The sequence below is a fragment of the Cyprinodon variegatus genome, unplaced genomic scaffold (assembly GCF_000732505.1).
Source record: "Cyprinodon variegatus isolate N-32 unplaced genomic scaffold, C_variegatus-1.0 Scaffold753, whole genome shotgun sequence".
NCBI lineage: Eukaryota > Metazoa > Chordata > Actinopteri > Cyprinodontiformes > Cyprinodontidae > Cyprinodon > Cyprinodon variegatus.
The window spans coordinates 112484-124044 of record NW_015151206.1 but is presented as its reverse complement, the minus strand read 5'-3'; the positions used below and the strand labels follow the sequence as shown (position 1 = coordinate 124044).

The following is an 11561-nucleotide window of genomic DNA, read 5'->3' as shown; positions in this document are numbered from 1 at the left end:
TTAACGAGAACTTCGACTAAAAAGGCTTCAAATGATGCAGCATTTGACCCAAATATTAGCTTGATTTAAAGATATGTGAAATGATTTTCCAGGTCGATATATACAGCACTTGGTATGTATCGATGCTATGTGCTGGCTGCCCTTATGGAAAACCCGCTAACAGGAGTTAGTCATCCCTGGTCCAGCATGTGTATCTAAAACCCTCTCTGTTGTTTTGAGTAAAGCCTTTGTTCTACTGACTTGGATGATGGGGTTTGAATTAAGATGCTAAAATACTTCAATGAAACTGTCTTAAAGGAACCTGACAGCATTTTAGGTCAAAAGTGTAAAGAATTTTTATCCACTTGAAAGAGTTGGGCGATACCGGGAATTTTTAATCGATACGATACAAACTAAATTCAGGGTCAGTATCCCTGATATCGATACGATACTGATACTTTTTTAACATTTAAGTTTTATGTATTTATATATTTATTGAGGCAATAAGTGAAGTTTCGTCTCCTCTCTCTCTTTCTGTACCTCGACGTTTTCTTGCTCGTGTTGGTTTTTCATGTGCTTATATAAACTTGTTGTGTTTCCACTGCATTTAATCGGCTTTCACAAACCATACAGCTTGCCATTGTTACATTTACATTATTCAAATATAGTCGAACGCCGCTTCTTTCCCTCTTCATGTTTTTATGCTCCTCTGCAGAGCAGCAGTGCAGTTGAATGTGCTGAGTGGAGAGAGAGCTGAATGGGCGGGGCCATGCTGAGCCTGCGTGCTGAGCCGGTGACGAGAGGGGAGGGGGGAGCAGCAAAGCTACATATTGTTCAATAGCAAAGTTGGTATTGATAGTTTCGATCCTAGGATCGATCTGCCCACCTCTACCATTTGAAGAAGAAAAATACACAGAGGATGATGCTAGGAGCACTGTGCTGAGCGTAACGGAGATCCTCCAAAAGAGTTAAAAGTCAATCCAAAGGACTTTGTTTCTGTTAGGTTTTTCAATGATGATTATAAAATAAATGTGTGTTTATGAAACATTTGTGCGAGGGGATGCTCCACTCCTGTGTCATGATCCAGTCAGGAGACCATCCTGCCTTGTCATTCTGATGGAGCATTCTGTCTTCATGAACTGATCAATTGTTCTGTCAGAACAATAATCTGTTTGTAACCATGCGTCATGTTCTGTTAATAAACACTCTGCAGAGGAGGTCCAGTGGGAGACAGTGTGTTTGAGTCTGGGGTTCAACTGTTTCGCCTTTCTGCAGAAATTGGATCCATAATTGTGTATTTCAGTTCTTCTTTTGCAAAAACCTACATTTTATGAACCCGACAGTTTCCAAGTTTGAAGACATTTCGATTCCCATCCAGGAAGCTTTTTTAATTCAAAATGTAACAGAGATCTCTATAGTCACTAGTTTATTAGCTCTGTGCTGCCATAGCGCAAGAGATGTCTGCCTCCACAAATGCAAAACCCACTCCTATGTGATTATAAAAAGCTATTTCTAAGGCACAGATTGAGACTATTAAAATAATCAGTTTGTGTGCAGTGTCTGATTTTCACCACAGTGTCGCTGTGAGACAGACGTTTCTGTTTCCTTCACTCTACCTCCCGTTAGGTATATTGAGCAAATGCTCTGCTGTGAAGCCTGAGAATAAATAGGCCAAGAAGGCTAAAAGAAGAGGCTGCCTCCGAGCAGCTCTGTTGAGCTGCAAAGCTCAGAGATTTTCACTTCAAAGGTGACAGTAAATAGCAAACATATTATAGATTATATATATGATTTCTGTCAGTAAATCCCTGTAATTATTACCAACTGTACCTTTAAGACTTTGATATTGTGGATGCCTCTTACCTAAAGCGCGAAGCTCCATGATAACTTTGTAAGCTGCGAGGAATCTGAAAGGAAACTGTCGGCTCTGAATGATTGCATTCTGGAAGGACGTTAAAAGAACAGACGTTAGAGAACATAGCAGAAACTAAAGAACAGTTTTGATTTGCAGGAGGAACATGACATTAGAGCACGTTGAACCTTATTGGTCAGCCTGCTGAGGATCTTTTTGTGATGAGCCTCACTGATTCCCTTAGTGATCATGTTCCTTAGGTTCCTCAACATGGCCATGAAGGGAAGAGATCTGCTGTCTAAACAGAAACAAAGTTATCCTTCACCACACAGAGAAATATTAAAGGTAAAACATAACTTTCCCCCCCATGCTCATGGTTGCTACCCCTCGTCGTTGATTTCTGACCTATGAGCTTCTGCCAGGTGGCGGCCTTGTTGCCCTCCATACTGAGCAGTCGTTCCCACGTCTGAGGCTCTTTGAGCTTCATCCGCTGTCCGGCTCTGTCTGGGTCCCACACACCCTTTATCCCGCTGTGGATGAACGCCTTCGCATCACTGGGATACCTGCACAAAGTCCAACACCCTGGTTAGAGTGTTTGCTACAAATTAAATCACCATTTCAGCAACTTGATGTTTAAAAGGGGGACAAAATAAAATAAAATCCTTACTTAAGACATTTGCTTGTATTCATAAAAAGATTAGTTTTGAGTTTGGGCTTGTTTAAGCCGGGCGTACACTGTTCGATTTTTTCAGTCGTTGCACGCAGCAACTGCTCACACTGTACGACTGAACCGTAGGGTTTAAGTGGGATATGAATTATAGTTATTGCATTTTTTTAAACCAATAATAATAAACAATCATTTCTCACATAACTTAAAATCTTTTCCTAACATTTTTTTCATTCATATCCCACTTAAAGTATAAAAAAATCCAACCATAGCTAAATTTCAATAGCTGAGCTGTGCTAAATCTTTGCACCCTCTGGGTTTAAAAAACATCCCGATGTATGTGTCTTACTTTTTTCCAAGAATGGCCATAACAAGGTCAGCAGGCTCCTTAATGTGAAGCTTCTTGATCAGCTTCTTCAGGCTGAACTCGCCCTGTTTTTTATCCACCACCACTCTGCCATCCTCCACCTGGAGCTGAGCACAGATAAACAGCTGTTAGGGCCTGAACACGACTTAAAATCTCCTATACGATTTTATTCCATGTCACACTGACTGCATATAGAGAGGCCCCGACTAGGCAGGGTGGGCAGATCTGTGCTGATGTTTTCCACTTCTGTCTCTGTGCTACGCAAAATTAAAACAATTTCCCACATTTGAATTGAACAGAGTGTGAAAAGTTATATAAAAATATAAAACTAAGCCCCATTCAACGAGTCTGTGCAGCATCTCAAACCAGAATAGATAGATAATGAGATCTACGTCTAAAGAAAAGAAAAACAGCAATAAATGCAGTGGGAGGGTTTATATGCTGACTGAGGCAGAGAGGTGATTCTCAGAGAGATCTGCGAAGTTTATCTGAGTTTTTCTTTTTTTTTTTTTCCATAAAGAGGTAAGAGAGATAAACCACGTTTACCTGCTCTGTCTGCCCCTTGTTATTTTGTTTCTTGTGAGACTAAAGAGGATCATTTTACTATATCCACTTTTTTTCGCCTGACGTTATATTTTTTTTGTTGATAAACTGCTCTTTCAGTCCATCGTTTTTGTGAGGCTCAAAGAGGAACACTACTTTACCAGTTGTCTGTTCTCCTGAACTCGTATAATGGGTAAAGTTTTCTTTTTTAATGTATCATTCATTGTTTTTGCCAAAATCTGTCCCACTTGCTATGTATGCAATGCATAACTCTCTCTCCCTGTGCGATTAACAGATTATATCTTTTATTTTCCTCCAAAAGCAGATGTATTTTACTTTGTAACAGCGTCTCTCTTCCTGTCAGACCCATTGAAATTGCAGCTGAATTGCTGCAGACATGGGGTCTATTTCAGTAAAATCGTGCCAGGTGTGATCATCGCCATTGACTTTTCAATGAACGCCACAATCTGGTCCCAATAGATTTCCTGTCAGAACGGACAAAAACTGTGTTTTCTGGCCTTCAGTCTTTAAACAGCTGCAGTAGTTACCATAAAACATTGGAGATATTTTCTCTCAAGGATTTAAATATCTGATGTACTTTTGCAAGAAAATCAGCCTGCGTCATTTAATTTCAAAGTAAAAGCTTTGTTAAATCGTTGCTGAAGGAGAAAAACATCAACTGTTGTAAACAAACAGAAGTAAAAACTTACATATTTCTTCAGAACTTCTGGTTCAGAATTGAGGAATTTAGCCCATTGTTTAAAATCTGCAGAAGTTGGTTTCTGCAAAATTAGAAATAAGGTTACCTTTAGGAAAGCCCAGCGCTAATTCACAGAAACAAGAGATTGTTATGTTTCCATCAGCATTTCAACCAGCATCAGACACTAAACCTTTAAAATACCATCATAGTTTGCTCCATTAAAGCCTTTTTTTTTACCTTTCGTTTTGGTTTCTGCCGGTTGTGTTTACAGCGGTGTTTGCGTGTGTTGTATTTGGCCAGCTGGTACTCATTGAACTGCTTAAACTTGTCGACCATGGCCTTCTTCAGACACGTCGGCAGGCTGGGGCTGAAGCACTGAAGGAGGATAATCAGTTACTTTAAAGGAAAATAAAAATATGGAGAAGTTGATGATGACTCAGGCTTACCGTAGTGTAGATTCTGACCACTTCCAGCCAGTCAGAGGGGAGCTGCACTGCAGCACAGAAATATCTGCGAACATGAGGCTTGGTGGAGTTCAGACTGGCAGCCAGAGCCAATAGGAAGTTTGTAGTGATTCGGATGTTTAACTCCTGTCGGCTGTAAACTGCAACCTGGACAGACAACAAGGAGAAAACAGATGTTATATGTGATTAAATGTATTATAAACCTCATGACACTTTTTGTTGTTAATCCAGTTATTTGTTTTTATTAAATAATCTGTGTTTATGAACATAAAATAAAGGTAATTGTACTCAATTTATTGCTAATAGAAAAACCCCAAAAAGTATGTTTTTCCAAAAAGGTGTCTGAATAGATAGGCTGTTTGGCTTTTTTTTTTTTTTTTTAGATACTTTATTTTACAAGAACTCCGTTTTTGAATGACACAAATGGCTTTTTTTTTTTTTTTTTAGATACTTTTTACTCCTACTCACATTTTTATGCACAGATCTCTACTTTCTACTCCTCACAGTTTAAAAATGGACTCGTTTGTTTGTTTGATTTAAAATCCTAGTATATAAGCATTCTGATTTACATTTTCCCCTAAATGTTCACCTTATGACATTATTTATAGGCTACATCTAAAAATATCAAAGATATTTTCAATTTAAACAGATATGAAATAATACAATATAACCTAAAATAACTTAAATTATATCATTATATTAGGTCATCATATTAATTCAGTTTAGTCTGTCCAATAAGCTGCTTGTAGTGTCTTTAAATGTCCAGCAGGTGTCAGTATTCTGTGAGACAGTATCAATGCAGCATCAATTCAGTTTTTTCAATGAGTCAAAATGCTTCAAGATGCCTGATTAACCCATCACTAGCCATGACTGTGGAAGAATAAAATAAAATAATCGTATTCAATTCTTTCCTTTTTAAACACAGAATCCAGTTGGTTGATTTTTGGATAATCTTTTAGACCTTAAAAATGAGGATAACCATTAAAAAAAAGCAAAAAAAAAAAAAAAAGATTAAATAAAAAATGTTAGGAAGCAAACATTGCTTTTCATAGTGTTTGTAGTAAATTTTCCTTCTTCAAAATAAAAAGAAAAAAAAAAACAGATTTGTAAAACACTTTGTTTTTAAAATAATCTTGCTCCCATTGCCTTTTCCGTTTATTTTTTATGGCTAAAATGATTCCTTCTACATGTTTGTAAACATTTGCAAAGTTTGAATTGTATTTATTACAGAACATTCAGGGCCTTACCTGAACATTCAGGTAATTTATAGACAGATAAATGTATAGATTACCAATTAGAACTGAAGCAGCATAAGAGATAACGCACAAGGACGTTTTTCTCCTCGATCTTTTTTTGATTTATTTTCATGACAGACAAAGCAATCATGGGTTTAGTGTCTATTAGAAAAGATGAACCAAAACTGAACAGAATGTGCACAGAAAGTCCATTAAACAGACGTTACACCAGCAAACGCACCTTAAGAAGAAACTGTGGGTCACCAACAGAGATGTCCTTGGCCAGATCAGTGATTCTGGTCCAAACACTGTTCTCTGAGTCCCAGTCCTGCTGGCCAGGAGCTTTGCTCTTATTAACCAGAGAGCAGCAGACTGCGTTCAACAGAAGGTACTGAGGGACAGAAAGGACAACAATCAGCATCCAGGAGTAAAAATCTGACATCATTTATGTTCTTACAGAATGCAGATTAAGAAGTAAAACCTTTTTATCTTTCAAGTCTTCCAAAGCACTTTGGGTTCCTCCATCTAGCTCTGCAAATTCCTCCTGCTTGATCATCCCAGCGTCATCGCCCTCATGGTCCCTCCACTCCATGTCGATGACCGGTAACTCTGCGGCGGTCTCAGCGTCTCCTCCACCGCCGTCCTCTTCAGACATCTGGTCTTCATCCAGCTGCAGCAGTCAGTCACAAAATGCACCAGCAGATGAATTAAGAACGGCTGTCATGGAGATGCTTAACTATTATTTTTTTAGAGCTTATTCTGCAGTTTAAACTAAACAAACACTTTTTAGTCAGGATTACTGAGATAGATTCCAATTGTTAGATAACAGAATAAAAGGGGAATTTTTATTAATTTGTTTCTTTAAAGTCAGACGTTTACATTTGCTCAGATAACTTGGCCTTTAAATAATTTGAGAGAGCCCAAATGATGTCAACTTCAGACTAATGGGTGAATTATTAATGCTAGGGCTGCTACTAACGGTTATTTTGCTAATTGATTAATCTGTTGATTTTTTTAATAATTAATTGATTTATAATCAAATAGCAAAAGGTTCCTTAAAGAAGGTTTTAAACCAAGTGAAACTAAAATATTTCCACTTGAGGAGTTCTGGATAGAGCATATTTACAGGAGAAAAGTTTTTCTACATCTTAAATGCAAAAATGTATATATATATATTTAAATTACAGTAGAATTGCTGCCCTAAGTGGGTCGCTCTGTCAGCTAAAGGCATGTTTTAGAGTCGCTATACTCCAGTTAACAATTAATTGATTACTAAATTAGTTGAGAATTATTTTAATAATCAATTAATCCGATTAGATGTTTCAGCATTAGTTAATTTACCACATTTGAAGTTTGATCACAGAAAGAGAGTCCCGAAGGTGAAGTTGTCCCACCCTTCTGGTCAAAGATGGAGCTAAAACTACTTTAATTCACAGTGAAACGCGTCACGTTCCGGTAAAAGGCAGAAAAACCCACTCAGAGAGCAAGAAGCCATTAGTCCACATAAAATATAAACCCAGACTACAGTTAGCAGGCAGGTTCAAAGACCTTCATTTCTCCACACATGTCCTGTGGTTTTAGAAGGTGTAAGAAGAATTTTTATAACAACTGAATCTAAAGAACGGCGGAGTTAGCATCATGACCCGGGGTTGTTTTATGCAGGAAGGACTCATTTCTTTCCCCAGGCTGTATGACATCTTTAAAAAAAAGAGCTTTAGTTGGTAATATTCAGGAAATATTTCAAGATATCTGACAGAAAGTTAAATCTTGAGCACCAATAAATCTTTCTAAACGGACTTCAGGAGAACAAAGCCAGTAATTTTGGGTTGTCATCAGAAATGCCTGATCTCAGTCTATTAGAAAATGCATGGACTTAAAGCAAGAGGTGTTTATGGGGGAGGGGCCTAAGAGCCGACCTCTGATGTAGCAGCTCTGATGCTCTGTAAACTCAAAACATTTGACAGCCCTAAAGGTAATTATACAGAGAACTAAAGGAAAATGTATGTAAACGTCTGATTTTAATAACTTTTTTCCTCATTATTCTGGCATTTAGCAAATATAAATCCTCTTTGGTGTCGAGTTTGACATAAAACTCAAAAGATTTCATCTAAGCTTGTTTGTCTAAACGTATGTAAACATTTGATTTGAAAAGCAAATAAGAAAGACAGGTGTTTGTACCACGCTTGTTTCCTCAAAAGAGGATTGCATATCCTCTGAGATTTCCTCATCATCCTCATCCTCTGCTTCTTCATCAATCTTCTTTTCTCCACTCAGATTGCTCTTCAGGAATGAATAAGAACCAGAGACCTGAAGGTTCCCGGTCAGTGTTGAGAAGACCAAAGGGTTTGAGGGAACAGTGGAGGTCAAGGAAGGAGTAAGGCTAGAACTAGTTGTTAGGAGTTTGTTGTGGGTGCTGAGGAGGGGGGAATCAGCTGAGCAAGAGGAGGAGAGAAGAAAGGAGGAGGTGGAGGACAGACTGGTTGGCTGAAGAGAAGAATGGGAGGAAGGTTGCGTAGGAAAGAGCGAGGACCAGGGTTGGGGATTTGTTGCTGAGGCCTGCATTAAAATCTTATTCTCCAAACTTGGCGGACAGTAGTTGGAGGTCAGACTGCTTCCACATGTGGGCAGATGTTGCTGCTCTCCTGAGGCCACATCCATCTTTTCCAAGGTCAGCGACCTCATGTCTGTGGAGAGAAGAACATACAGTACATGTATTCAGACCACCTTAACGGAGAAGCAGCTAAGAGGTTGATGTTTATTCTATAAGAAAAGATCAGACACATAAGCCTCTCCACATTTCACTTTTATTTGTTGTATTTTAATCAGATCTGGTTTTTGAAAGTTTTAAGATGAACACAAAAAGTCTACTTCAAAGTTTGCCCTAAAAGCAATAAGAGCTGGGCAATTAATTGCATTTTGCCATATAATAATGCAAAATGAGGCACAAAATAAAATCCCAACTGCAATATCAGTTAAAAAAAAAATAAATAAATAAAAATTGCAACTTTTTTTTTTGCAAAATTGTTCAGAACAACAACCAATGTAGGGGGGGCTGCACAGAGGGGTGCAAGTGGCTCTTTGGCTCATTGTTTAAAACAATTAATGGTCGCCCTGTTTTTTTGTTCTTTTTTTTTTGTTTAGTGGCTTCATGAAGAAAATAAGAAAAAAACGAAACCACCACTGCATGGTCAAAAAGTAAAACTGCCTTGGAGAGAATACATGGGAAAATCTCTGAACCAGCCAGGTTCATTTCTATATAGCAGAGGTCACAGATTAGCGGACCGCGGTGCAGATACAGACCCACCTGCAGGCTAATCTGGACCCAACCTGATCTAAAACATTTATAAATTACAGCATGTTGTCTGACAACAGTATCTAATTTCACTTGCACCACTTCTCCTGCTTGTACGGTAAAGCCCTGTGGAGCGTCCAGCACCAGGCTACACGTGATACTAATCAGGCAATGAGCTGCTGTCAGTCTGGGTTGCTGCTGCTGCTACTTTCAGACACAGCAGGCAAACCTGTGGCAAGCCGGGTGATGGGAAAGAAGGAGAAGATGATGAGAAAAAGAGAGCAGAGAAAGTGTGGACTGCTGAAAGAACTGCGGTGATAGCAGGATTCTCCATCATGAATATACTAAAAAATAAATATGGATCCAGGCTCCAAATGAGCACCTTGATATGTGCTTTAGAATGAATTTGTCTCCATTTAAACCCAGGTTTATATCCTTGCAGGGCAGCATAAAGCCCACTGCTCTCATTAAGCCAGAAAAAAAGGAAGGAAAGATTAAAACAAAAGGTCAGTTCAGGTGTTTTATAAAAGATATAAAAGTCAGGAAATCATTTACATGCCGACTTGTGAAGGATTGTTTAAAAAAGCAGTTTAGATTTAAAAATGGAAAAATGTTTTTTTCCCTTTTGTTTTTTATAAAAAAAAATCAAAGTATAGCATGGATGCATAAACACCTCATTTTATTTCAGTGTTAAATGCTGTTCAAAGTAATGGATTTTAATTAAAAATATCTCCAGACCTTTACTGGTTGTTTTCTTTTTTTTTGGACTCTACTGATTTTTAATCAGTCAACCCTGCTATACAGGTTCTTCTAGAAATTCTGTTAAATACTCCTGTGATTACTTAATCTCCTGTAGCCGGTGGTCAATAGAGGAACCCTTTCTATGACATGGGGGAAAAAAATCTATTATTTGCTTAATAGACAGATAGTTTCACCAGAGAGCCTTTTCCCTCTGATTAAATGCTTCTAAAGTTGGTTTTAGACACTCCTTCTTCATTAACTTAATTTGAAATGTTTCCATATTATTTTGTCCAAAGCTGATCATTGATATACCAGTGGAGACTTGCAACTAGAAATGTCCTTACAAAGTATTTGGGTTTTATTGTCCCTAAATGAAGAACTAGATCCATTAGAGCAGCAGAGAGAAAGGGAAGTGAAAGCATTTGGATTCACACAATGAAAGGAATATATATATAAAGACACGTATCCAAGATTGCTTACTAAGAATAAATTAAATGTTTAACTGATCAAAGGCGTGAAAAATACAAAAATGTAATATTTAAAAAAAAAATATCTGAAAGTCCTGCATAATTTTTTGGCTCACAAAAATCCCAGAAAATACAATTAGATTTCTGGATAAAAAGTGCTAAAAAGCTAAGAACTTTAGGTTGCTTCATGGGGACAAAGGTGATAAGAAAAGAACCACTCCTGGAAAGCTCCCTGAACCTTAGACAGCATTTAGTTCAGCAGCTGCTCCTCTGCATTCTTTCTATTGATCACGCCTGCTGTTGCCTACGGAAGAGGATTAGGGCCACTGGAAAAAAAAAAAAAAAGTTAACTGTTTTTTTTTTTTTTATTTCAGTATAGTATGGGGAAAATGTCAGAATTCTGACTTTAATGTCAGAATTCTGACTTTTTTTCCCATGTTAAACTGAAATAAAACTTAAAAATCAGTTTACTTTTTTTTTTTTTTTTTCCAGTGGCCCTAATCCTCTTCCGTAGTTGCCTTTTAAGGTGTGTCTTAAAAAGAAAATAGATGACCTAGGAAACAGAATAATGGCTTTACAACAATACATTAAATAAAATCAAAAAAGTAATCAGTGCCTATGCATTATAATATGAATCCACCATATTTGGATTATATAAATGACTTTCCTAAAGCAATACAACTTTATTAGGACCTAAAAACAACAACAACTCCTTAACAGCAATAAGATCCAGGTTTGTACAGTAGGTCTAAATTATAACATGAATCACTTTGTATCTAAAGCTGGACAGAAGCGGATATAAACAGTCAGTAAGCAGCCATCAGAGACTTTAGTCATTTTTAACCGTGACTATAATGAATGTCCAGAACAAACACTGAAAATTCACCTGAATGCCTCTTAAACTCCACATACAAAGGACCGATTCTAACAAAGCTGTGACTTTACCGCTCGGTGTCCTGCTGGAGTTGATCTACCTATAAAACAGCTGTCAACTGAAACCAGGAACAGAGAATCTCTGCAGAACTACCACTGTGCATGCGCACACAGCAGGTGTTATGCTGAGACACGCAGCCATGCAGAAAACCGCGCCCCCTGTCGCGGGAACGCGCACTGCTTCAGGTTCTCGCATATTGATGAGAAAATTCATTAAAATATGATCGACGATGCAGTTTTTAACACATTCGTAATTGTTGTGGCCCAGCTTTGATAACACACAGAAAGAAAGAAATCCACAGAGGCCACAGATTCACCGTGGAC

General features: G+C 37.9%; 1 protein-coding gene across 1 annotated transcript in view; it reads right to left on the bottom strand.

Moving 5' to 3' along the window:
* Positions 1–11312, bottom strand: part of tep1 (telomerase-associated protein 1) — a 59093-nt gene extending 47781 nt beyond the window's left edge. Inside the window, exons 1-11 of the mRNA XM_015395697.1 lie at positions 11191–11312; positions 7983–8488; positions 6286–6474; positions 6046–6195; positions 4552–4716; positions 4343–4480; positions 4116–4187; positions 2845–2969; positions 2234–2391; positions 2017–2126; positions 1840–1918 (exon numbers count right to left, since the gene is read on the bottom strand). Coding sequence (XP_015251183.1) covers positions 1840–1918; positions 2017–2126; positions 2234–2391; positions 2845–2969; positions 4116–4187; positions 4343–4480; positions 4552–4716; positions 6046–6195; positions 6286–6474; positions 7983–8486 — 1690 coding nt within the window. The 5' untranslated portion in view covers positions 8487–8488; positions 11191–11312. The remainder of the gene's footprint in view (positions 1–1839; positions 1919–2016; positions 2127–2233; positions 2392–2844; positions 2970–4115; positions 4188–4342; positions 4481–4551; positions 4717–6045; positions 6196–6285; positions 6475–7982; positions 8489–11190) is intronic.
* Between the last annotated feature and the right edge of the window lie 249 nt (positions 11313–11561).